Source organism: Meles meles, chromosome 2, assembly GCF_922984935.1.
Source record: "Meles meles chromosome 2, mMelMel3.1 paternal haplotype, whole genome shotgun sequence".
Taxonomy (NCBI): Eukaryota; Metazoa; Chordata; class Mammalia; order Carnivora; family Mustelidae; genus Meles; species Meles meles.
The window spans coordinates 100994914-101022487 of NC_060067.1; the positions used below are offsets into that span (position 1 = coordinate 100994914).

The 27574-nt window shown below is 37.4% G+C and overlaps 2 protein-coding genes across 4 annotated transcripts; both read right to left on the minus strand.

Moving 5' to 3' along the window:
- Positions 1-384: 384 nt before the first annotated feature.
- RRH (retinal pigment epithelium-derived rhodopsin homolog) lies at positions 385-15725 on the minus strand. Its single transcript, XM_045997488.1, has 7 exons — positions 14602-15725; positions 9432-9622; positions 7391-7490; positions 6392-6545; positions 5340-5508; positions 2210-2388; positions 385-827 (listed from the first exon to the last, which is right to left on the minus strand). The coding sequence occupies exons 1-7, from the start codon at positions 14705-14707 to the stop codon at positions 713-715; spliced, it is 1014 nt and encodes a 337-aa protein (XP_045853444.1). The 5' UTR covers positions 14708-15725; the 3' UTR covers positions 385-712.
- A 3431-nt stretch (positions 15726-19156) lies between these two features.
- Positions 19157-27532, minus strand: GAR1 (GAR1 ribonucleoprotein). Of its 3 annotated transcripts, none has more exons than XM_045998449.1 (7): positions 27422-27532; positions 26674-26883; positions 25102-25256; positions 24589-24648; positions 21357-21495; positions 20174-20239; positions 19157-19458 (listed from the first exon to the last, which is right to left on the minus strand). In XM_045998449.1, exons 2-7 carry the CDS (start codon positions 26870-26872, stop codon positions 19445-19447), a joined length of 633 nt encoding a protein of 210 aa, XP_045854405.1. In that variant the 5' UTR covers positions 26873-26883; positions 27422-27532; the 3' UTR covers positions 19157-19444. The 3 variants fall into 3 exon arrangements, with proteins under 3 accessions (XP_045854405.1, XP_045854403.1, XP_045854404.1); XM_045998447.1 differs by having other exon boundaries at positions 27240-27506; XM_045998448.1 differs by lacking the exon at positions 27422-27532 and adding an exon at positions 27095-27229.
- Positions 27533-27574: the final 42 nt, after the last annotated feature.

Here is a 27574-nt window from a genome sequence, read left to right on the forward strand (position 1 = left end):
TTCAGGCAAACAAAATAGGAAAAAAGAGAACAAATATAAACCCCCCACGATTAAATTAATCCTAGTGGCAAATATATGGAAATACATACACAGAAAAATGTATATTAAAAATGCAGAATACATAATAATATGCAGAGATTACATTGCTATGTAAGGTATATATATGCATCAGCTAATATGACTCAGAAGCAGCAGTGTTTAATATTTTTGTTAAATAGTAGAAGTTAATAATTGTATTACAATTTTAGAAGTGTGAAATGCTTAAATATTTTCCATCTACCTAGGAACATCCAACAATCCATTTCAGTAATTTACTTATTGAAGACTATTATTATTATTGTTATTATTAATTTATTTTAACATTAAAATAGTGGCTACTTCTAATCTAAAGGACAGCCTAGACAAGTTACCAAGTCACTGATACAGTATAATGAATACCATGATTGGGAGAAAGGGAATGGGCCTTAATCTTACATGCCTAGAGTCATCAAAGGAGATGAACAGTAAATTTACATGAAGAAAATAAACAATCACTACAATAGCCATCCCATAAACAGAAGAATGAGGAGCTACACTTGGGGAATTTAGGGTCTAATAAGAAAATAATCTATGTCTGCATCTGATCTAAACAGGATCATATTTAAAATAAAACTAAACCACTGGGGAATAAGGTAAATAAAATATTTTGACACTGTGTACTTTTTCTCTTACTTCAGTTTCTTCCAGAAGCCAGTGGATTTTGAGATACATCCATTGGTAAAATACTCATCATGGGCGTTGCTTGGTGAGTCTGACATTTGAACATGGCAAACATTGCCTTCCGAAATCTACAGTAAGAAAGGGGAAATCTGGCATTATACTATAATGACTTGGAACTTCTAAAGCATTTTCGAACATGGCTAAGATGCCTCTACTGCTAACTGACATCTCTAAATACATTTTTGCCTCCAATTTTAACATCTCCTGTCAAGAACATTCATGAATGTATAAAGTATACGGTACAGTTAAAGACCAGTTTTGCCCCATTGATTATAAGCATTGAAGACACTTAATAAAAAATCGGTATGTATTAAGATGACACTTCAAATGTCAGTTAAAATTCACTTGAACTAAGGATGTATATTTCACACATTTGTTCTTCTGAGCAAAGGCCAGGTGAAATTAAGGGGAGCTTGAGAACAACTAATCTTTCCAAAAGAACTACCAATGGACTCTGAATTTAAAATAGGTTCTTTATGCTTCTTATGTGATCTGTTTGGTCTTAAAAGTTTTTGTGTTTCTCTGTGTACCTGTAGCTAAAGCTGTTCTCCAAAAAATGTGCATAAATACAAATGTTTGCATTTCAGGATGAGATTGCCTGGCCTCTACTGAGATTTTTTTGATCAAATATTTAAGGACAATAAATTTTTTATTCCATCTTTTAGCAGTAACAGGAAGTAAAATAATCTAGGCTTCACTGAGGAGTCAGAAATCTTTGCTAAGTTCAGGTTTCTTTATAATCCTGAATAACTATCCACTCCTGTAGCCCTTTTATTTTAGCATGGAGTTTTTCTCTTGCATTTGATTATCTTCTAATAAATATGCAACTATACCACCCACTTGTGGAGCCCAACTTTGCCTTTCTCACTTTGTCCATTTTCTGATAATAAAACCACTCTTTTCTTTGGAAAAACAATTCTATGTATTGGGGAGGGGATAACCATGAGAACTAAGCAGAGCCCACCAACAACCTTCCAGCAGCTTTTCTGCCAGAAAGTCATCTGAGATGAAACTCAAATTTGGGGAGGCATGGCTGGTAGAACTTGGGTCTTGGGTTGCTATAATCCTCTCCCCTCCATATGGGAAGAGACTGTCACAGAACTGGAGCTCAAGGCATTTAAAGGCCTAGATGCTTCTCCAGTTGCATGAGTTTAATATTTACACTAGTTTAAAGGAGTTTCTGTCATTTACCTCCCCAAAAATCTTTTTAGCAGTCTTTCTATATCCATTTTTTAAAATTTAAAAGCATTTTATTTTATTTTTTAAAGATTTTATCTATTAAAAAAAAAAGATTTTATCTATTTATTTGACAGACAGAGATCACAAGTAGGCAGAGAGGCAGGCAGAGAGAGAGAGGAGGGTCCCAGGACCCAAGCTGAAGGCAGAGGCTTTAACCCACTGAGTCACCCAGGCGCCCCTTAAATTTAAAAGCATTTTAAACATTACTTACTTTTTGTTAGCAACCACGTAAATACAGGGATTGTAGAATGTAGAAGATTTTGCAAACAGCGGAGCTATGATGGCCATTGAGGGAGGAATCTTCTTTGGGTCACCAAAAGAAGCCCATAAGCACACAATGGAATAAGGGGACCATGCCACCAGAAACATGAGTATCATTATCACAGACATCTGTAACATAAATCAAAATTTGGCAAACCTGATATCTAAAATATTGAAGTAGCTACTATATTTAAAATAGCATGAATAATTATCTAAATAGGAATTTGAATAAGTTTATGTTGTTGATGACATAGAGGAAAATCTGAACTTTTCCAAACCTCATTGTACTTTGTTTGTGTGCCTCAAGTCTTCTGTGATAACTAGAGCTTGTTAAATGGATAGAACGTTAAACAATGTAAAATGTCCTCTTTCTTTTAGTGTGCTAGAGAAGAATACAAAAGCTGGCTTTGATGAGAGGCAGATGAAAATGCACTCCTAACCCATAGCTAGTAATTGTGCTATGGGCTGCTGGCATTGTGCTTTTTCCCCTCACTGTCATTATCTGCTAATCTGAAAAAAATAACTTTCTAGCTTTGTAAATTCAATCTGGAAAAAAATGAAATCTTGCCATTTGTAACAACATGGATGGACCAAGAGAGTATTATGCTAAGTGAAATAAGTCAGAAAGGGAAAGATTAATACCATATGATTTCATTTATATGTGGAGTCTAAGAAACAAAACAAATGAACAGACAGAAAACGAAAATAGACTCATAAATACAGAGAGCTGGAGGTTACCAGAGTAGAGGAATATAGGAAGATGGGCAAAATAGAGGAAGGGGGTTAAGTGGTACAAACTTCCAGGTATAAAATAAATAAGTCATAGGGATGGAAAATACACAGCATAGGGAATATAATCAACAATATTGTAATAACATTGCATGGTGACAGATGGTAACTACAATTACTGCAATTGAATCACTATGTTGTACACCTGAAACTAGTGTAACATTGTATGTCAACTATACTTCAATAATAAGTTTTTTTTTAAAGACACCAAAAAAAAAAGTGGTACAGAAATTCAGGGGAAACAAGAAATATGTGATGAACAGAAGGAAAATGTAAATATGTACATAATACTATCACAGAAAGAAGATATACATCCATAAAACAAGAAGAGGAGGCAACTGGAAAGGAGTAGAGGATGTGAAATTAACTCTCTTAATCTATAATAACCATTTTTATCCCTTACCCTAAAAAAGAGCAGAATTTTAAAAATGCAATAGAAAGGCTGAATGATGGGGTTAGCTAGCATTAGGGTAATGAGGTGAGTTGTGTAAGTACAGGGTCAGACCCTGTCTTCAAAATCTTATATTTTGTTCAATATGGGGTTTCCTAAACAAATTTTTTATTTTAAATCAATTAATTAACATATAGTATTAGTTTCAGAGGTAGAGTTCAGTGATTCAGCAGTTGCATGTAACACTCAGTGCTCATTATATCATGTGCCCTCCTTAATGCCCATCCCCAAGTTACCCATCCCCCTATCTACCTCCCCTCCAGCAATCTCAGTTTATTTCCTACAGTTAGGAGTCCCTTATGGTTTGTTTCCCTCTCTGATGTAATATTAAATTTGATTTTTAAGAAATACTACATTAACTACTTTTTTGGGGGATTGTTGCATTTTTTTGGTGCCTGTTTAAATTTCGCACCAAGGCTTGAGCCTCACTTTTCTTACCCAATCCCAGACCTGGACATGGTTGAGGAAAGCTTGCAGAAAGTAGAAACAAAAACAAAGTCCAACATGAGAGAGAAAATATAAGAAAATTAGAAGATATTTTCAGGAGATTCAATATTAAAAAAAACAAAAACAAAAAAACAAACAAAAAAATCCTCCAGAAAAAGAGGACAGGAAAAAAAAAAAAAAAAAAAAAAAAAAAAACCATGGAAAGGAAATCACCAGAGAAATAATACAAGAAATCTCCCAGAAGGGGAAGACTTGAGTCTTGAGTCTTCATATTGAAAGCACTCACTAAGTACCCAGAACATGGGTGAATAAAGAAGCCCCTCGCGACACATCAGCATGAAATTCCAGAAAACTGGAGACACAGAGATGATCCTCCAAGCTTCCAGAGAGAACACATAGAACACTACAAAGGGTCAGTCACCATAATGCTATCAGCCTTTTCGAGAACAACACTGGAAGCTAGTGGACCCTAGAGCAATGCCTTCAAAATTCTTTGAAAATCATTGTTCTACTTAAAATTCCATGTGAGGCAAACAGTCAAACATGATCATAGAATTAAGACAGTTTCAGACAACAAAATCTTTAAAAATTTACCTCCTATAACCATCTCAGAAATCCATTTGAGAATGTGCTCCACCAAATGAGAGCGAGTACCCCCGCCCCAAAAGGAAGATATGCAAGCCAGAAAACAGGTGATCCAACCCAGGAGAAAGGCCACAGGCATTCTCAGCTGTCAATAAGGAGATCTGAGGATGCCGGCAGTGATCTTAGAGAAGAGCCAGCGTAGAGCAAGATGCTTGAGAGCCACAGCAGGAGGGAAGGTTCCAAGAGAAGGATAAAGTCAATTAGTCTCTAATGCATTTGAAAATACAGAGAGGAGATTGGTGCTTCTGGTGGGGAGTTCAGAAATGAGTTAGTGACCCATACACAGAACAGTGAGCAAACAAAACTATGGGGGTGTGGAAAAGATAGGGAGCAGAAGGGACTGAGAGGAGGAAGAGAAAGAAAATGATTAACCCCAAAAGAAAAACAAAATAAAAAAAAATACAAATCACAGAACCGTAAAGAGATCTGCAACAAACAAAATTTAGATAGTTACAATAAGGTACAATTATGTAACCAAATATTATTAACATTATGCTGACAAGATGAGGAGAGAGAAAGGTTGGGGTGGAGGAATAGGAAAGATGGTGTAAGAGAAATAAATTCTCATTATCCATAGTAGGAAATCAAGAGTAATAGCAAACAAAAATATCTGAAACAGCAGATAAGCACATCATTTAGAAATATGGAGACAAACATAAAAAGAGTCAGAGAGTAAGAATCAGGTGATGGAGAGAGGTGATTGTAATATGGACTACATATGCATAAATTAAGGATTCTAATGTCTTACCTTTGTTACATCTACCTGATCTGACCAATCTCTGTTGAGGTACTCAGTGCAGTTACTAGTAGTACGACATTTAATGGATCGAGTGACATGGTAATAGCAGTAAAACATCACTGTCAAGGGCACAATAAAATTTACTGCAATAACTGTCATCGTGAAAGAAACAAAAGATCTGAAAGTAAGAAAAGGGAATCACCAAATCACTACTTGTTTATTGTGCTGAATAGGGGAAAGGAAACGGAACAATTATTAAAAATAACTGTGGCACTGTTCAACAGTCACTGTATTATTAAGTAACATAGGAAGGATATTTAATTGGTTCATTTAGATTAGGGGCTGGCAAACTATGGCCTGTCATCTTTATAAATTACCTTTTACTGGAACTACATTTCTTTACACACTGTCTACATCCGCTTTCACAGGCAGGGTTGAACAATCGTAACAGAGACAGTCTTGTTGTAAAGCCTAAAATATTTTCTTATTGTCCCTTTACAGAAAGTTTAAGATTTAGATTTAGTTGGAGAGTTAGAAATTTTCTACCCATTTTTCTGGATCATGTTTCATTTTCTTTAACAAACTAAGTTACCCTCTTCTCCCTGGTAAATACAGAAGAGCATCACCAAGGTGCAGTCTGGTCCTTACAGTGAGTGACTGTGCCTCTGCCTTGTTATTCCAGCTCTATCACCTGGCCATCCTGAAAAGATAGTGGGGGTCCGCCCGGACTTTCGGCAGAGCCACACGCTGTCCAGTGACACTAATGCTCCGTTTTTCCCTTCCAGATTCTACCCCTGAGGTATCAATACGTAAGGGTGGTCTATACCCACTTGGCTGCCACAGGAGAGAGAGGACAGAAGAGGCTAAGGGAACAAGGGAGTTGGATGGCCTTTACTTGCAAACAAGCGTAATTTGATGCTGGAATCACACCATTACTACCAAGGAAGCACTTGACCACACTCTGTATGGAAAACATTTGATCTGAGCTTAAATTTGACATGATGAGAAACGGTCTACATTAGAAGCATTTGATTATTTTAAAGTGAAAATGTGTCTCTTACTCATCATTCTTCCGCCAGTTTATGGTACAAGTAGCCCCAGTAGGATCTGGGGCATAACTAGCCCAACCTATGATTGGCATCAAAGCCCAAAAGAGACCATTGAGCCAGGCCCCTAGAATCATGCTGATGTAAGTGTTGGTGGTCATTCTTCTTCCTATTAACAAACAGATGAAATATTAGCATCATTTGCCAATGATGGAATTCATATCTTCACTTTGTTTTAACTGATTATTCAAAGTTATTACGTAGATTCTTTACAAAGCACATTAGTTCACTCAGCACCTTCTACATGAATTCACATTCAGGTTAAAAAAAAAAAAAAAAAAAAAAGAAGGCATTTAAACTGGCACCTGAATGATAAAAAGGATCAGCCAGAGGACAAGCAGGAAGAAGCATTCTCCAGGGCCAGGGAAAACAGCACTGACAAAGATCCCGAAATGCGAAAGGCCTAGGCCAGTACCCCAAAGTGAGGGGATGCCAGCCAATGCTGGAAAGATAGCCAGGGGCCAGACCACATGGAGCCTTGGCGTTTGGGCTGTGAAATTTGGATTTTATTCTAAGTATCATAGGAAATCATTGAAACTTTTGAACAAGGATTATCAGAGAAACAAGAGTGACTATGCAGTCTTAATGCAACTTATTACATTTATATTTTATTTTATTTTTTGAAGATTTTATTTTTGCAAGAGAGAAAGAGAGTGTGCATGAGCAGGGGAGGGGCAGAAGGAGAATCAGACTTCCCACTAATCAAGGAGCCAGATGCCAGAGCATCCAGAGCGAGCACACAAGCAGGGAGAGTGGGAGAGGGAGAAGCAAGCAGGGTTCCATCCCAGGCTCCATCTCCATCCCTGGGATCATGATCTGAGCTGAAGGCAGATGCTTAACCAACTGAGCCACACAGGTGCCCCAATCATTACATTTTTATTTTAAAGTGCATATGTGTTGAGTAGTACTTAGGCCAGAAATGATTCGCTGAGAAAGCTAAGAGAAGGGTTATACCTGTGTCCGGACTACAGATGGTCAGGTATCGATCTATGGCCACAACAGTGAGTAATCCAATACTTGCCATTCCAAAAAAGATATTCAGCCCGGCATAAATCTAAAAGTCAAAGTTGGAAAGAATACACAATTCTACACACCCTCCCAAGAGACACTTATATTTTTATTCCATGGCTAGAGTACATTTTAAGGTCATTGAATGTTTTTTATTTTAATAATTTTAGAATACATTTTCCATTGTCATATTGTAATTGACTTATTAAAGCCATGTACGGAAAGTGTTTTAGGTCTTCATTAATTAAAATAAACTTTTAAGAAAATTTTAAGACCTAAAGTATAACTTCTATACAACATACTCTATAAACATAGTGCAAAAACAAACCACAAATTAGGCGCAGTGCAGATAACCAACAAAATACTAGTGTTCACAAGATAGAGAATTCAACAAGAAGAAAAGACAAACGGAAAATGGGTTGTTCACACAGGGGAAACCTGAATGTTTATGATACAAGATGTAAACCACAATACATATTCAAAGAAGTGCAGATTATTAAGATACCCCTATATACCCCCAAAAATGACAAAAAATTAAAAACCTGACAATCCCCAGCATGGGAGAGAATATGAAATAGTAGAAGTTCTCATAACTGGCATACCCATTTTGGAGAGCAATTTGGCCACATCTGATGAAATTGAGGATGAATATTCTCTACAACCCAACCATCCTTCTCCTAAGCAATATGTCTAAAGAAACTCTTAGACATTGAAGGAGACATAAGAATGCTTATTGAAGCTTTGTTTGTGACTGAAAACAAATGGGAGTAAATGCTTAATAACAGAAAAATAAATACATTGGGGTATGTTCATAAAATGGAATGTCATAGAGCAGTTAAAGTGAGTGACTTACAGCTACATCCGTCAACATGGATAAACTTCGAAAATATGGTATCATATAAGAAGACTGCATCATGTACACAGCATATTATTTTATAGAGAATTTGAAATGTCCCGACAGTATAGTTTATGTGCAGGTAAATATGTACTAAGATAGAAAGACATTCATGGAAGAGAAGGAAGGTTGGGGATAGTAGGCAGCGGCCTTCAACAGTATTATTCAAGTTTTAGATCTTTTTTTTTTTTAAGATTTTATGTATCTGAGCGAGACAGCCTGTGTGCACACATGCATGCACACACGCGCCCACACAGGCAGGACGGGTAAGACTATAAATTGGAATCTGCACTGAGCACGTGGAGCCAACACAGGGCTCAATCTCACGACCCTGAGAGCATGACCTAAGCTGAACGAAGAGCAGGTCCCTTAACCATCTGAGCCACGCAGGTGCCCCTCAAGTTTTTTATCTTTAAAAAAGCTGAACAACCTGAGGCACATACTGAGAAACATTAAGATTTGACAAAATCAGGTGGTACATACATGAGTATTCATTATTCTATTACTCTCATTTTATTCTCTGTAATTTTATAGCTTAAAATAGTAAACTGTTTTAAAAACTTGGGCCAAAAGTCTTATCTCCCTACTCTCCTAATATGAATTAATATTAATATATTTCCTGGCCAGTAAAAATAATAACGAATATAATTAATTGCAAGTCCATTGGAGGACTGTCCATAGAGGGGGACAAAAACGGATAGCTTAACTACATTACTTAGATAGTATGATACTGTCATTAGATAGTTCATTGTTTCCAATGAAAATAGGATATTTCTTTTTGAATTTGCAATATGCAAGTTTTTTGAATATGCAGATTTTTACTTTTCTTCTCTAGCTGAATGCTGACTTTTTTTGTTTTTTTTTCCTTTGGGTAAGGGAAATTTTGAAAATATAATGAATGCTACCAATGTCATTTCTCTTTTATTAAGTAATGTATTTCCCAGTCACTTCAGAAGCTATTTTCTGTAAGACCACTTTATTACCCTACATGATCTTATTTGTTTGAAACCCTTGGAATTTCTTTTTTTAAGACATTTAAATTTACATCTCTTTACTATTTTATTTTGTTTTCATTCCAAAGACCTCCAATACCTGGCATCCTGCATATCCAAATTTCCAACTTCCATACAGATCTGAAGCTGCTGACATGGGATATCCAATGCTACTGACCCCTATATCAGTAACAGCCAGGTTAATGATAATTGCATTTGTGGGTGTCCGAAGTTCCTTGTACTTAATGAAGATGCCCAGAACTATTAGATTGCTGAAAATACTTATTATACCTGAGAACATATACAAAAAAAAAAACAACACACTTTGTTTAATTTGAATGTTTAAAAGTAGTATCAAAATTAAATATTTAAGCCCCCTCAAAAGCAAAGCAAATCCATTTTAGTTCATTTACTGGAGGAGCTTCAACTGTTCTTAAAATTGGTTGTAATATCTTCCCAGCCCTTCTGTGAAATAGAAATAATTAAATTAAAACGAAGGATCTACCAACTGCATACAGAGTACTGAAGGCCAGTTTTAATGTCCTTACTGTTAATCATGCTGCCCTTGAAATTCCTCCCCTGTCTTTCATGATACCACCTCTGTTGATTTTTAACCCACTGAGCCACCCAGGCGTCCCACCTCTGCTGATTTTTAAGGTAAGTGTATGACCATACCATCTCTTTTGGCAGTCTAACTTCCTCCTCCTCCTTCCTGAGGCCTGAGGCTTTTCCTCCTCTATAGTTTCCTTTCTCAAGCCTCACCTATCAATTCTACCCTAACAATTCTGTCACTTTCCAGCCCTGACCCATGCTCCAGTTCCATGTCCCTTTTCATTCAACTCATTGCCATTTACTAGGATCTCCCATGTACAAGATCATATGACTGCTCCAATATTTCTGGAAACTCAGTGTGTCCAAATCTGAGTACCTCATTCAGTGTGCACAAACACAGACCCCCTAGAGAAGGCACATTCCAAGGTTTGACTATTCAGAAAGGGAATTAGGCTGGCTTTTAGGTACACTGCGAAGCCTCACGGGTGACACCTTCCTAGTCAAGTTTCCAGTCTGGGATCTGACTCTTAGCCTTGGGGGCCCAGAAACTCACTGTTGTCAATGCCATAGAATGGGCTGGACAGATGAGTGAACTTCATCATCAGAATGGCAGTGTATTGTTGAATGAACCAACACTCGTGTTAGCCCAATTAACAACCTCTACATGCTGCAAGGGATGCATAAATATCCTGTAAGCCAGATGTGGGTCATATACTAGGTCCTAATAATTGGGGAGTAAGCAGCCCCCAACAACTGTAGAGAGGGAAGGATTCCAAACACCAACACACAAAAGTACCAGCTGAGGAAGAACTTCCATTTCATCTTGGCAGCTCAGCTGAAACTTCCTTTTAGCATCCCGTGACGCTAATCCTCCAGATTCCTATTCTTTCCCCTCCGTGCTGTTGGTGGAATAAGCTGGCTACAACAGAGAATTAGCCACGTTTCTTCTCAGAGCTTCAATAGTCTCCGTTGGCTGTGGGATAAAAGCCCACATGTCCCAACCTGATATCCAGGTTTTGCCTCAATCTGTTTTCACCTTCTCTAAGCAAATTTCCACACTTGCCAAACAAGCCATCCAATTCTAATTATTTATCAAAGACATAGACTTGTTGTAAAGCCTATCTCACTTGGAACACCCTATTTTTTTCCTGTACTTATACAAATTCTACCCATCCTTTAAAGTTCTATTCAAGCCCAGCTCTGTTCTAGAGCTTTCCCCTACCTGCAGTAATTCTCCCTTCTCGAAATTCCCAAAGCACTTGCTTGTATTATACACTATTCATTTTATGTGATGCTATATTTAACTTTTAGGTATTCCTAGCCTTCTCATTTAGATTTCAGGTTCCTAATGACTTCTGTGTTCTATGACTATGTGGCATATAGCAGATTTATTTAATAAACAGACCACAACTAAAACTCGTATTGCTTAATTTCTATCATTCCTGCAGAGCATAAGTAAGGCACAGTGATAGCAAATTTGGTGACTCTTTCTCAAGACTTTAAGTAATCTCTACATCCAATGTAGGGCTAGAACTCACAACCCTGAGATCAAGAATCACATGCTTTATCAACTGAGCCAGCCAAGTGCCCCTCTTTGGCTCTGATTTTAGCATCAAGTCCTATAGCAGGCATACAAGAAACACGCCAAAAAGCTTAATGAATTGAATAATCTTTCTAAGCTAACTACTAATTGGCGATTTTGAAAATCAGATAAAACATAGTATGGTAAGTTGTTGCCTACCGAGTACACAACCAGAAGTAAATGTACTTTGGGGAAGGCCTTAGATATTAACAGGGGCTATGAGTTTAAACAATTTGGCCTTTTTCTCTATTCGTTCGGCAGCTATCTCAAGCTCTCTGCTCTATTTTCTTAACTGCAGGTATTTTCTAATGGGTAGCAACAGATCATTTAATAGGTCTAAATTAATTTCCTCTTAGCCTCTGGCTTTCTTACAATCTCTTGGTAGATCCTACTTACTCTATACCTGGCCTTTCCTTCTCCATCTCCACCTTCTTAAATATGTGCATCATCCAAGCTTCTTAGACCCCCTTCTTTTCACATCGACCACATAATCTGTGATTTCATACATATCCGAGGCTATCTGCTGCTCTTTTCCAGACTGACCTCATGAAATTCAAAATTCAAGCCCACGTGTCCACTGGACATCTCTCACGCTGAACCAAGTGAATTTTCTCTTCCTTCTTCAAACCCTTTCTTCCCCACATGTATTCCTGGTGAATAGCTCACCATCTAATCACAGGAGTCCCCAAACAGAAAACCTGTCTTCATTGACATTCCCTTTCCCTCTCCCTCAATTGCCACATCCAACCATCAGTTCTAACTTCTGGCTCTTGAATGTGTCTACTTCTATCCTGAATGCCACTTCTCGCTCCTCGGGATCCTTCTTAATCACACAGGGGTCTCCTATGTGGTCTCTTGGCTACTAATACAGCATATTTCTAAAATGCAAATGGAATCATGTCATTCAGGGACTCCTCATCGCCTTTATGACTTAGGTGATTCTTCATTACCTGGTATACAGCCTCCTCTGCAGCTTAGTATCTTTTACCCTTCAATTTACAGTTCATCCATAATGAATATATTTCAAATAATCAATTTACCATGTCCTCTTGCCTCCCAGCCTTACTTGGAGAAAGGGAGCATGCTCAAGCCGGTAAAAGTTTGTAAGAGCTAAAATCTAAGAGAAATATTAAATTGAAAATTAAATTTTAAACAACAAAGCTAATAAACTCTTGGTAAAAGTAACAAATGAAATAAATGCTTTAACTAAATTCTTCTCATAGCTTTGGTTTTGATTTGGAAATATAAGTGGGTTTTGTTAAAAAGGGGACCTAAGAAAACTAGGGACCTAGAGAACAATTAATCTTTCAACAGGAGCATAAAGAGGTTAGATATGCTCCCTTCAGTTTATCTACCAAAACTGCGAATAACACATACCCAAGGTATTCCTTAATAAAACTGACCGTTGAGGTTACATGAGGGCTCTAGAATCAAAATGCCCGAGTTCAAATCCTGACATAGTTCCTTAATAGATCTATGTGTGCTGGGTAAGTTACTTAAACTATTTGTCTATATAAACAGGGAAGATAAAACTGATTCACTTACTGACCTTGTGTAAGGATGAATTATTCTGTACGTTTAAGTATTTAGAACAGTGCACGTATTCAAATAACAGTTAATAGTGGTAGTTAGTGGTGATGGTGGCAGTAATGATCATCGTCGTAGTAGTGGTGGTAAAATTCCTATTACTGTTACTGCTACAGGCATAGGAACCAGAGAGAAAAATTTCTTAACAAGAAATTTTCTTTCCATGCTACTTTTGTAAACAGATCAAAAAAGAAAGCTTTCCTGGTCATCTACAAAAAACTAAACCAAAAGTTTGCATATAAAGTATTTCTATGTAGTTGTAATGAGATTTTCTCTTTAATTAGCAGATTGTTTTTTCATATTGTTACAACAAAAATCAAAAAGAAAACAGAATTTGTCCAGTACTTATCCAGTATCTGAATATTTGCAGTATTCAAGTGAACAAGTTAGCATATCACTAAAATCTACAAAAACTAACTGAAGAACCACAATTGCTAGCACAGAAGTAATTGTGAATTATAGGGAAACTAAGCAACTATGAAGAATAAACTGGTTGTAGTAGGATTTGTGATACTTTTCCCCCCTACTTTTGAATATATTTGAGAATTTCATATAAGTCAATCCAAAAAATGACAATAAGCCAATTTAACAGTTACTTTTAAAACTCATTAATGAGCAGAGTTGGAAATGAAGTGACTCCTCAATATAAAATTTATATAATTCAACCTATACATTAAAAAGATAATTAGACAACTTCTATTTCATTTCTCCCATTCCTTTATTCCAACAAACATGCTTTTATCTTAATCCACTATACATCAATGAGTGTGTACACATGGGGAGAAAGAAACAAGTATGTGCCCAACACCTACTGTATATGTTATTTAGGTCATTTAATTTCACTCTTCTCAACAATCCTGACAGTTATCTTATTCTTATCCTGTTTTCAGAAAAGAAAATGTAAGAACAAAAAGCTGAAGGAACCTGCTCACTGTTGGAAAGGTAAGATACTAAAAGATGAAATTCAAAGCTCAAGAGTTTCTCAATACAGCATATTCCAGGAATGAGCTGAATTTTCAAACTCTGTCCTCAGTGACAATAGAGTTTGCTCTTTTTATAACTTTAATTTTCTTTCCAAGACCTTTCATCTTAACTAGAGTCCACCACCAAAGACAAGACTATGAATAGTATTAGAATAGTAAAGGACATAAAAATACATTTTTGCTATGGTACACACTCTTCCCCAATAAAAACTATTACCAAATATATGGACGACATATTATTCATTTTATAGAAAACTTTTCTCAGCCCCACTTCACTCATGTTACATTATTTATCAAGATTCAAAATAACTTGTGGCATTAGCCACCATTAACAATGACTTCATCTATCCTTTCACCTACATTCTCTTACTATACAGCCAAGAAATAAGGCAACTATTATTATTCCTATTTGCCACATGAGCACCCCAACTCAGGGTAAGTGGCCAACAATATGGAACTTGAAACACTTCTGAACCCATGCTTTTTCTACAACCTTATGCTGAAAACCTCTGCTTTCTTTCACCCATTCAAAACAAAATAACAGTTAATGGAATAAACCTTCATACCTGCTGTGATCAAGTAAGCTGCAACAATATTGTGTTCAGTCTGTGAAAAGACCGAGCCATCTTCTTGTTTAGAGTCTGTACTGTTGTCTAAATTATTCTTTAGCATTTTGGAGGGAAGAAATTGAGACAGCCTTCATAATGAGCCTTCAATAATTATGAAATTTTAAGAACCACTGAAGGAAGAATTTTCAGAACCAATCATTTCCACTTAAAGACCTCAAAGAAGAGCCTTTTCATAGCGGCCCTCCCTTAACAAACTTAATTGGGCTGGAGAGGAAAGGATTTTAATTCCCAGGACAAGGAAAAAGCTTATTAGCAAAATAAAGAGAAATATCAAGCACAGCATTTTAAACAATTGGGGCATCAGACTTGTAGCTAAGGAGATTATCAAGTGCACACCTCCTATTCAAACAATAAACAAACTCAAAATCAGCAGAAGCTGACTTAACTGATTGCTGCTGAAAATCAGTCCTGAAATTAAGAACTGGCTTGGTCTCCTAAAACTTTTCAGATTAAGGTCCCTGCTTTCTGCTGAGCCTTTCAAGTTTTTCCCTGTGTTTCTTTTTCCATAAGAATCTGAATAATCAGACATAAACAGAGAAGTGATCTCCTTCCATCTTTCCAAATCTCACTTTCTTAAAAGTAGTAATATTTTCGGGTGTATATCTTCTGTTTTTCTTTGCTTATACAAATATGTATTCACACTAGTATCGAGGTTTCTCCCACTTTTTTCTTTTAAGGAAAAACGGGGAGATATGCATTTATAAAATCATTCTATAACTTGTCTTCCTCTAAAGTCATATCATAAATTCCAGGCCAATAAACCCAAGTCTAACTTATTAATAATCTGAATTTCATAGCATGCATATATATGATCTACTTCACAGCCCACATTAATTAAGCCAATGCTTTGATATGCACAAGTAATTATCAGATAATAATAATCACAGCATATAGCAGCAAAGAATCTGGATTCATCCTGTAAAGTACAGGGCAATTCTAATATTCTGAACGATCTTGTAGTAACCCAAAAAGTAGTTATAGAAACAGGTTATAATCTAGCATGAAAATTGTTAGAATAAGATATCCCTGGGACACCTGGGTGGCTCAGTTGTTAAGTGTCTGCCTTCGGCTCAGGTCATGATCCCAGGGTACTGGGATGGAGCTCCACATAGGGCTCCATGCTCGGCAGGAAAACTGCTTCTCCCTCTCCCACTCCCCCTGCTTGTATTCCCTCTCTCACTATGTCTCTTTCTGTCAAATAAATATATAAAATCTTAAAAAAAAAAAAAGATATCCCTACAACCTTCCCCCCCCATATTCTTTATGTCATGTAATATTACTAAACTCATTCTTTTCAAGTTAATTTTTCAAAATCAGTTAACTTCAGAGAAATGTTAGATCTACCAATTAAGTGTAAACATGTAACAGAACCACTAGAGGGCTATATTTACCCACTTAATTTAATTTTATAACTTAGAATAGCACAGCAGGAAAGGACACAAGATAATCCTTTGCCTCAGTTCTTCCAACTACGTATAAAATGAAGTTGAGGGGCACCTGGAAGGCTTAGTTGTGTGTCTGCCTTCAGTTCAGGTCGGGGTCCCAGAGTCCTGGGAAAGAGCCCCCGCTCAATGGGGAGTCTACTTCTCCCTCTCCCTCTGCACCCCCATCCACCAATTCGTGTTCTCTCCTGCTCTCTCTCAAATAAATAAAATCTTTTTCTTAAGATTTTATTAATTTGACAGACAGAGATCACAAGTAGGCAGAGAGACAGGCGCAGAGAGAGAGGGGAAAGCAGGTTCCCCACCAAGCAGAGAGCCTGACATGGGGCTTAATCCCAGGACCCCGGGACCACCACCTGAGCCGAAGGCAGAGGCCTCAACCCCACTGAGCCACACAGGCGCCCCCAAATATAATCTTTTTTTAAAAAATTAAAAAATAAAATGAAGTTGAGCCAGGTTGATCTGTCCCAGATCTTACAGCTAACCAGTACCCAAAATTTCATAAATGTAAAGTAATACTTCTAAGAGTATCTATATTAGGAAAGTGAATCTCATCAGATTCCAGTATCAAAATATTTTCAAATGACCTAAGGCAATTAACCTAATCCCTAAAAGGAATTCTCCCCTTTAAAAAAATCATCTCTGGGTTACTGGGTTTTAAGTTTTGTTTTATTTTTTGCATTCAATATGTAGAATAAAACACAAATTACTTGTGTTTTCTTTGGTTCATAGGTTCATATTCTCTTCCTTTTCTGACCTAGTTGTAGCATCCACTTAAATTTTCCAGAAAGATTTATTTCTAAGAACTAAAGAAAAATAATTCCAAATTTATCTGCTGTAGATACAAGCTTTAGAAGTATGAATGTGCTAAGTACTTTCAAACTACTTTTTCATGCTCCTCCATGATCAATACAGAAAAGCTGTACTGGGATGAGGCTTAGAATACTAAGTAAAAGAACTGTAAGCATATAACATTTACATATAGCTCACAATTCTTTAATCCGATAAACTTCAACTGACCTAAAGTCAATCCTTTTATAACCCTTCCCAAATTTCCAAGAATATCAAGATCTATTGTTTGTATTCCACTAAACTGTTTAATTACTATGGCAACAAGTACATTTTAACATGATGCAAGCAATCAAGATGTTATTCAGTTAACAACTCCAAAGATTTAATATGTGAATCATCAAAAAATCTTTTGGAATGGAACTCAGTGATATTTACCACACCACAGTACCAAATTCATTGTTAGGCTCCCTAAACATGTGAACTTGATTCAAAACTGAATGCCCCAAAGGAAATCCAGAAAGAACTACTGTAAGGAAGAAAAGGGGAAAATAAGATGTGAGAGTAAAAGTATAAAGATAACCAATAACAAAAAGATATACCTAAGGTAAAAGGGGAAACCTTCAAGTAGTTTGTCTACCAACCTACACATTGCTTCCATCATAGACATTTGAGACTTTTATTTCCTTTTTTTTTTTTTTTAAGATTTTATTTATTTGACAGACAGAGACCACAAGTAGGCAGAGTCAGGCAGAGAGGAGGGGTAGCAGACTCCCTGCTGAGCAGAGAGCCCGATGTGGGGCTCGATCCCAGGACCCTGGGATCATGACCTGAGCAGTACAGACTCTAAACAAGAAGATGGCTCGGTCTTTTCACAGACTGAACACAATATTGTTGCAGAGGCTTTAACCTACTGAGCCACCCAGGTGCCCCGCATTTGAGACTTTTAAATATCAAAAGAAGTGTAGGACAGTTGCACTATTATTTGTTCTTTGGACAATGCCATCATCACCCCTGTAGTGCTCACTAGGTCTTTTACAAACGAAGAGCAGAAACTCTGGCTGTAACTCTCAATCCAATTTCAACCCAACATTTCTAAAAAATCAAATAGCCTCCCTTCCCAAGTTCTAAAAACACAACCGCTTCTTCCTGTGAAAAAGTAATTTTCTTTTTTTAAGATTTTATTTATTTATTTGAGATAGAGTAAGAGAGAGACAACATGAGCAGGGGGCAGAGGGAAAAGCAGGCCCCTCACTGAGCAAAAAGCCTGAAGTGGGGCTCGATCCCAGGACCCTGGGATCATGACCTGAGTCAAAGGCAGACGCTTAACTGACTGAGCCACCCAGGCCCCAAAAAGTAATTCCCAACATATTTGTTCCTTATATATATTCATGGCCAACACATTTATTAATTCTGCTACAATTCTATTAATCAAGAAAGATAAGTAAAACCCAAATCACTGACATAGACAATACTATATGCTACCTTAAACAAGTATTCAAGAGTTAACCAAGTATTGATATTAGGTATAGTATGCTAGAAAATTTAAGCAAAGATGGAAATATCATTCTTTCTGAGAACAAATACGTGTGGGGGGGGTTAAAAATCAATGGCAGGGAAATGGTCCCATTATCACAGTATTCTAACTTGTTATCAGAGTTACTTCTTGATACTACACTAGCAGTGGGGACCAAAAATCAATTTCATTTGTAATGTCCCTACTCAGGATTCTGAACATGTAACCAGGAATCTGAACAAATATATATTTATAATGAATAGCATCTTTTTTTAAAGATAAATAACATCTTAAACCTTTAGAGTTTCTTTTAAAAGGTAAAATAAAAACATTCAGTAAAACTTTCAAGATTCCATCTATGTTGAATGAGAATACATCTCCAGAGATTTCTTGAACTTCAGTTCTCACGTGAACAAAGCTGTTCAAACTTTAATAGATTCATAATCAAAACCAAAATTTGCTAATCAATTATTAATCGTAATTACAGAAAATGCTTTAGTAACTCTTACATACACAAGTGAAATGCAATAAAAGGTACTGTTTTCACAAACAAAAGGCAAAGATTTTGAAAGGGGGTGTTAATATATAAAAAAGGTTAAAGTACTGTTCCACTAACCTACTTTTTTTAAAGATCAGTTATATATGTAAACAAATCATTTTTTCTATCTGAAATCCACTGAGTTTAAGCTTAGTTGTACCTTTTAGCTTCAAAAATAGCCCTGTTTTAATAAACACAGATGCTCTGTTACAACTTAAATAAAACATTTTATTTTAAAAATTCCAAGTATGCTTCAAATGGAAACTGCCCATTTATTAAGCACCCACAGAGTTCCAAGCATTGTACAAAACATTAAAACGTTTCTTTATACTCTTTTAGAGCAAAATCACCTATTCTGTTGCACTCCTTTTTGCATGGCATTAACATTTTAGTTCCACTGTCAGAAAATGACCAGTTCTTCAAGACTTGCTCAAGAAACAAGTTTCCGATCCATAGAATAGTTCATGTAGAAAGTTTCTCTGTCAACTGTTATACTTAATGTCCTCTCCCTGTTTAAGAGAAAATGCAAGTATTAAGGCTACAGAAAATCAAATTTTTTACATTTTTATTTATTTTTTAAAATTCCTTTTCAGTGTTCCAGAATTCATTGTTTATGCACCACACCCAGTGCTCCATACAATACAGTGCTCCATACAATACATTCCCTCCATAATACCCACCACCAGGCTCACCCACCTCCCACCCCCCACCCCTCCAAAACCCTCAGTTCCTCAGAGTCCAGTCTCTCATGGTTCATCTCCCCCTCCAACTTCCCCCAACTCCCTTCTCCTCTCCATCTCCCCATGTCCTCTGTGTTATTTCTCATGCTCCACAAATAAGCAAACCATATGATAACTGACTCTCTCTGCTTGACTTCACTCAGAAAATCAATTTTTAATAGCATTATACCTGAAATCTCAAGTTTAAAATCAGCATGCGGTCTTAGACTGTTTAGCAAACCAATCTACCACATTTAACTGTCATTCATATTAAATCTTTTCGTTTGTCAAATTAATACGGCAAAACAAATTAGAAGTAGGTGAAAAAATTCAAAGGGAAAAGCACGAAAGTGATCAAAATAAAGCTATAAATCAGGCTACAGCAAAGAACACCACGGTTTCTATACACTGGGGAAACCAAAATAAGACTGAATTAAAATTGAAAATGGTAGATAATTCTAATTCAGAAATTCAGTGATTCCAAGATTTGTTTATTCACACTCACCTCTGAAACCACCACCCCCCCTTCCTCCTCTGAAGCCTCCACCTCCTCTTCCACCTCTGAAACCACCTAAAAATAAAGGAAATATTTATAAAATTATTGCAGCCCATCCTATTCTGATAAGCCTAACACCCCAGATTGCAACTTTTAAAGTAAGTATTCTGGTTTAATGAATTATAAAAACTTGTTACTTTAAAGTTCCATTCAGCCCTACTGTTAAGTGTAGGAGTACCTCAACTTTTGCTTAATTACTTTTTTAATTGAACTAAGGATTTTTATCATAAGAACAAAGGGCAGCAGATGGAGGTGATTTCATTCTGGAGATCCTATAATAAAACAATTATTTAAAGTTAATTGAGCTACATTATGGACGATCACTGATGCTCACATATTGAAAAGAAAATTTAAAATTTTCAATTATTTAACACACATTTAGCTTCCTATTTCAGTCTCCATTTTTAATTCTTTTTGTGGTAAGGAATGATGAATTATAACAAGAGGAAAAACAAACATTTCTAAAATACTGATATACAAATATGCAAGTTTTAAGAAAACAGATGAATTTTTTTCAATGTTATATATGAGACTGAATATAGAATGGGAGGGGGATCTCATTAGATTCTCAAAAATGTTTAATAGACATATATTCAGATTTCCTAAAGAGATTATCTCCTAGCTATGTGGACCCAAAAAAGCACATTTAGAATGAAATAACTAAATTGAGAAAGACAAGGGTAAAAACAGTTCTCTCCTTTCTGTTTCAGTAACAGAAGATATCCAACCAATCTTCTGCTCCCCCTCCTAATAACTTGGCTCTGCCGTCATCCCACCACCCCACTACTAACAGATCTAGGCATACTCGATGCTGCATTGCACCTTATCCCCAACTCTGTTCATCATCTAACCACCCACAATTTTATACCTTATAAAATGCTCAACAAAACATGAACAACCCCAAAAAGATAAAATCCCTCAAAATTACACTTTATTAGATTTTTTTAAATGAGTTATTGAAACTGAGCACTATTACTCTGACAATCTGCCAAGATCTGAAAATAGCTTTTCGAAAAAAAAATCAATAAATAAGCATAAAGGGGGTTTGCTTACATAAAAAAATTAAACTGCACTATATGAATTGGCTGCTACTTTGAAATCTCATTAGGAAATCTCCCCCAAAGTAACTTACCGCCTCTGCCACCTCTGCCACCTCCGCCTCTTCCTCCTCCTCGACCTCCCCTGCCACCACCTCTTGGAGGGCCCTTCTCACCTGGAGGTCGAGGTAAAAACCTCTGCAGTGGTAGCAGTTTATATGGGTCTATATAGAACTGTAAGTATAACAGAAACAATTAGTGTGACGACTTAGGAAACATTACAGTATAATTGTGAAGAATCTACACACTAGACTTAAAAGGCGAAGACATAGTTTCTTTGTGCCTTAGTTTTCTGATCAAATCAAAAGAACAAAATACCTACCCCAAAGTCTTTGTGAAGATCCAAAGAGTAATGTACACAAAGCACTTAAACTTCATACCTAATAAGCATTTACATGCATATAAAAAACCAAGACCAGTTCAGTCTCATTTCTCCTTATAATAGAAGCCTTCCAAAAATTAACTACCTTTTCACTCAACAGAATTGCCCTAAAATGAAAACTATTAAAAATTTAACATTAAAATTCAAAATGAGGCACATACTAGTTATTTCAAAACTTTAATAAAGGATCAGATCAGTAACTATTTGCTGAACATACAAAGTCATAAAGGATATGCATATACTAAACGCACTCTATTATTTGGGATTAAAGACATTATTTTTTGTAATAATGAAACATAATGAGGTATAGTTCACAATTTTACGTAAAACACGTATAAGCAGTTTCAAATGGTAATGTATTACTTAAAGATGTCTGACTCCCTCTTTAGATATCACCTTATCACTCTTCCCTTCAAACCCATTCTCTCAAAAATACTGTCTTGCTCTGCACCACGCAATACAGCAGTCACTAGCCACATGTGGCTATTATCTAACAATTAAAAATTCAGTTCCTGAGTTACATTAGTCATATTTCAGGTGCTCAATAGCTACAAATGATTAGTGGCTACTATACTAGGTAGATAATTCAATCATTACAGAAAATTCAATGAGACAGCCTAGGCTGGATAAGGAAGACCTGAACCTAAACAGTGAATCTAGAAATGGGGAAAGGTAGAATGTACCAATTTAGCATCCATGATTTAAAAACAACAACAAAAAAACCCCCACTAAATAAAAAATCCACAGGGGTGTGTGAGTGGCTCAGTTGGTTAAGCATCTGCCTTCCACTTAGGTCATGATCTCAGAGTCCTGGAATTGAGTCCCACCACGCTGGAATCCCTGCTCAGCCAGGAGTCCGCTTCTCCTTCTCCCTCTGCCTCTGCCCCTCCCCCTGTTCATGCTCTCTCTCACTCACTCTCTCAAATACATAAAATCTTTAAAATAATAAATATTCAAATAAAAATATCATGAGAAAGGGCAGACATCCAGATGGAATTTAAGTGGGTATTGCAGGTAAATTCCTTTTTTCAGGTCACTAAATGAGAAGCCTGGCTCTCAGGCCCACCTAAAACAAGTCAATTTCCCAGTGGGTACTTGCAGTACAGCCAGTAGCAGCCATATGCCACAACAAGGCACTGTCCCCATTTCATCAGTGGGCCCAGCACTCCACTGGCTCCATGACATTTTGCCCTCCCTGTTGCTAAATCCAAAGAACACTCTACAGCAGCATTTTGGCACAGTTGAGCATTTCTGCTCTTCTGACTTTCGTGATAACCACTTTTATAAAACTCTCCTGGTTTGTGTCCTCCTTTCCTGGTGTTACTTCTCAGTCTCCAAGAGATAATATTAATTTAGGAGGTATCCCAAAGCTCTTTTTCTCATTCTTTCTTCCTAGACTGAACCATATACTGTCTGTACAATGACAACTTCCAATTCCATCTCTAAGCCAGGCTCTTCCTTTGAGCTCCTAACTATCTGAGTATCTCCTAAGTGCTTCAAATTCATTATGTCTAAAACTGAATCCACCATCTTCAAGCCCCAATTCCCTTCTTCTCCAATGTTCCCCATTTTGGTATATTCACAAAGATGCTGAAATCAGACATGTGAAAGATGGTGATTTTTGAGAGAGCATGAGCAGGGGGAGGGGAGATAGAGGGAGAAGCAGACTCCCTGCTGAGCATGGAGCCAGTCACCAGCCAGGGGGTTCCATCCCAGGACCCTGGAATCACAACCTGAGCTAAAGGCAGAGGTTTTACTTACAGAGCCACCCAGGCACCCCAGATATTGCTAATCAACTACCAAGATCTATCAATGCTACTTCCTGTATCTCTCATAAATCCATCCACTTTTCTCCATTTCCACTGTCATTATAACCCTAGTCTGAAATACCATCTCTTCCGGGATTAATCCAATTCTCTGTCCTGCCCCCCCCTTACATACTGTACTAACCCCTTTCCAGCATGCTCTTTTATTTTTCCAGTGCTCTTTTTTAACATAACTGTATTTATCCTAATATTTAAAAACAAAACTAACGCCTAAACTCTTTCCCACTACTTGAAGGCCTTAAGTAACCCATCCCCTGCTTACCTCTCCAGTCTCATCTAAATGTTCTGTATCTGAGCTATACTTCTGCTTTTTCAGATCCTTAAATTGGCTGTCTCAGAAACTTGTACCAACTGTTTTTCTCTACTTGCAATGCGCTTCCACCTCTTTGGCTAGCAGTGGTTCCCAAGTGTTAGCCTAATATATCAAAATTTTCCAGGAGCCTGCATTTTTACAACTGAATCCTGACCCCTACCTAAGACTTACTTGTTCAAAATTCTAAGAGTCGTACCAAGAAATACATGACCTTAAAAGCTTCTGTAGATATTTTGATGAGCAATGAGGTTTGGGAATCACGTTTTGTCAACTTTCAGGTCTCGGCTTCTAGTTCACTTCCTCAGAAATCCAATATATTAAATTTGGTCCCACTACTAACATTCTCATAGCAATCTGTATTTCTCCTTCACACCAAGTATCAAGATGTTATTGAAATATTTGTGAAATCATTTAATGTCTGACTTCTCCCAAATATTTCAAAATTTAACATTTTACTTAGAATGTTAGGTCATGTAAGCTTTCCAGTAAGAGTTTTACATAAATTAAAAAACATATCATAGCAGTTATAGAATTTGCTAATAAATATTTATTTTTAAATAAATGTTAAATATTAAATAATATGCTTTTAGAGATCAGTAAGTTTAACATCTAAAGTACAAAACATCTGAATTTAAGAGCTTCACTAGTGATACACCAGGGGATTCTCAAGTGCTAAGTAGCACTGTCCTAAGGAAGGTCATTCACTTATAAAACCAAAGATCCTAGTTATCCTAAGCTTGACTCACCTTCTGCAGTTTTTTAAAGGAAGATGCCTTCATATTTTCTGACAATTTAACAGAAAAATACTATTAGTTATATTAAGGAATAAGCAATTAAGATCAAAAATAACCTTATGAATTCATATGTAATTATAAAAACAAAGTTATATGGGAATATTTAGGAAAGGTAAGAAGTGAGTTTCCAAGAGAAAATGAAGTTTTTGTTTTTAAAACTTTTAATTCCACACTACTCCTGTGGCATCATCATAATCAAAACAAAGTATCTTAATCCTGTAGCACTTATCCAAATGGCAATCATTTTAAAAACCTTCCAAAAAGGAAGTCACTCTTTTAGGGTCTTTTCTTTTCAAAATGTGGAAATACATTCTCCTCTCTTGATTCTCCTTTATGGTCCAATCATAGCAATATTCTGTCCAATTTAATGAAGCAGGAAGTCTAATTAAATCAGGACTTAGCTCCAGAAAAAGCAAATGGAAACCTTTGAATGAGATCACTGGGTCTTCTAATTAAAAAGGATACAAAATCTCTAAGTTGTCCAAATATTTCATCCACTTTACCAATCTGTTCTTTGTTCTCTAAATAAACTGGAGCATTGAAATAAGGCACCTTATTTTCATCTGTAGTACATTTACAAACTATGTCATCTTCACAGGGATGCAGGAACTCTCCTAATACTGAAATATGACAAGAAAATGTTAAAATATAAAACAATTTCAAATGATATTGACTAACATCATCTGGAAGCTTTCTTCTTGGGTACCTGGGATTTCACTTTATCAGTTCTCCTCTGAGGCCAAAAAAAAAGGTTTACATTAGCTATGTAAACTGCAGTAAGATTCTTATCTCTGTTTCAGTGTCCCTGTCTTTAATAAGGGCTAATAATAGTACCAACACCTAACATACAGTATTATGAAGAATAAACACAATAATAAATGTCAAGTGCTAAGAAAAATGCCTGGCACATTAAGACCAACCTATAACAGGTGTTTTATTATAACAATAATTACTATATTAAACACCATGCTTACACTCTACCATCTCTTTTCATTTCCACAGTCCCTAACCGTAAATCAAGTCTTTGTTCTTTTTTTCCTCCCCTTTTATAACTTCCCATTACCACCTCTACACCAATGACTCTTCACTCTTTTTCAGAGAAGTGTGGAATCTCAAAATACCATTATTTCTGACTGTCACCCCAAACAAAAATACTCATCATATCCCTGCAAAACCAATTCTTCATCCCTATCACCCAAGCTCAAAACCTGGAACCTTTTATTCCCAAGTATTAGCCAAGTTCTACTGAATTTGTTTCCACTGGAATCTCTCTCCCATCAAACCCTTCCCTTTTTTTTCTCACTTTCATCCCCCTCACAGTGCACCATGCATGGATAATTGCATGCTTGTGGGCTAGGACCTATGACTCTACCCTTTGCACTCTTCAAACCATGTTGCACAACTGCTTTTAAGGCCCAACCTCATCTTTATACTTAACTCTCTTCATCCTTTCTCCTTTTTGATGTAGGTTTCTGCTGTCAAATCGGTGTCACTTTCCACGGCTTCCATCCCACCTCATTGATAATTACTTCAAAACTACTCTAATTAGGTCTTTTTCTTGGCTTCCCCTCTATAGTTTCCCTTCCAAGCAATTTATTTCACACTTCTCTTACTTATGAATAGCAATTGAGAGCATGGGCTTTGGAGTCAGAAAAGCTTTGTCTCTCAAAACTGATCACTTATTACTATGATCTCTGCAAAGAAAGCTAACTCTGAATCACAGTTTTCTTACCTGTAAAACGGGAACAACAGGAGTAAATACACAATACTACCTACTTAATAACTTCGTTTTCAGCCCAAGCTCAATTTCCACCTCCACGTACGCATTCTACGTGTTCTTTTGCTTTCTTCATCTTCCCTTTCTCATTACAGCACTAAAGCACTATTTTAAGTCAGTTTACAGAATCTCCAGAACTGACTCCCCAAACAAGCAGCAGCTTCCGTATGAGAGCTGCTAGAGATATCTTTCAGCACGTAGCCCCCGACCTTAACCCCATAACCTCGGCCCCAAGCAGGCTAAGATTTAAGGCGACATACAAACTACATGTTCCGGAGGTCCTTGGTCCTGGCCTTTGTTAAAGCCTCCGCGGCCACCTCCTCGTCCAAATCCTCCTCGGCCGCCACCGCCGCCTCGGAAATTCCCGCCACCGCCGCCTCGGAAATGGTTGTTGCTGCCGCCGCGATTGAAGCCGCCACCTCGATTAAAGCCCCCACGACCTCCTCCTCGAAAAGACATGCTTACTTTACCTGGTGAGAAAAAAGTGCATACCGTTTGGTCACTGTGCCGTCTGAGTACACCACCTAACCCCTCTGAGCCACGCTCAGAACACCATACGGGGGGACAATAATAAATACAGCAACCTTGCCGCCTCACGCACGACCAAGCCGCCAGAGATGAACCCGAAGGGTGAGGAGTGTCACCTCCCCAGAGCCTGTGCCCGCTGACCGGACCACTCACCAGCCTCGGCGTCCCCGCTTAGTACCTCCTCCCCGAGCAGGCAGGAAGGTCTTCACAACGCATTCCCTTCCTTACCCCCACCCTCTCGCAGCTGGGTTCCGCGTCCAGCCATTTTCGGACCCTTCTGCTCCCTACTCCAACTTACCGACGCCACGTGCACCTCCAGCCCCGCTGAGCACACCCACCAGCCCGGTACTTCCGCTATACACGAGCCTCCTCGGCCACCGTACCCGCAACACACGGAGGGCGAAGCGAAGCGAGGAGGGGCGGGGTGGGGTGGAAAACCGCAAGAAACTCGAAGGACTAGTTTACAAAAAAGCCAATCACCGGCAGAACCCGGGGCGCCGTCGCCTTTCAGAACAGCCTTTTCCGCTGGAAGAGCAGCAGTTCTATCTGACTTCAAACCCCAGTTCACGACAGGTCAACTTGCCGTCACCTACGTAGGAAGTGACGTATAATAGTGGCGTCCTTTGAATCCAA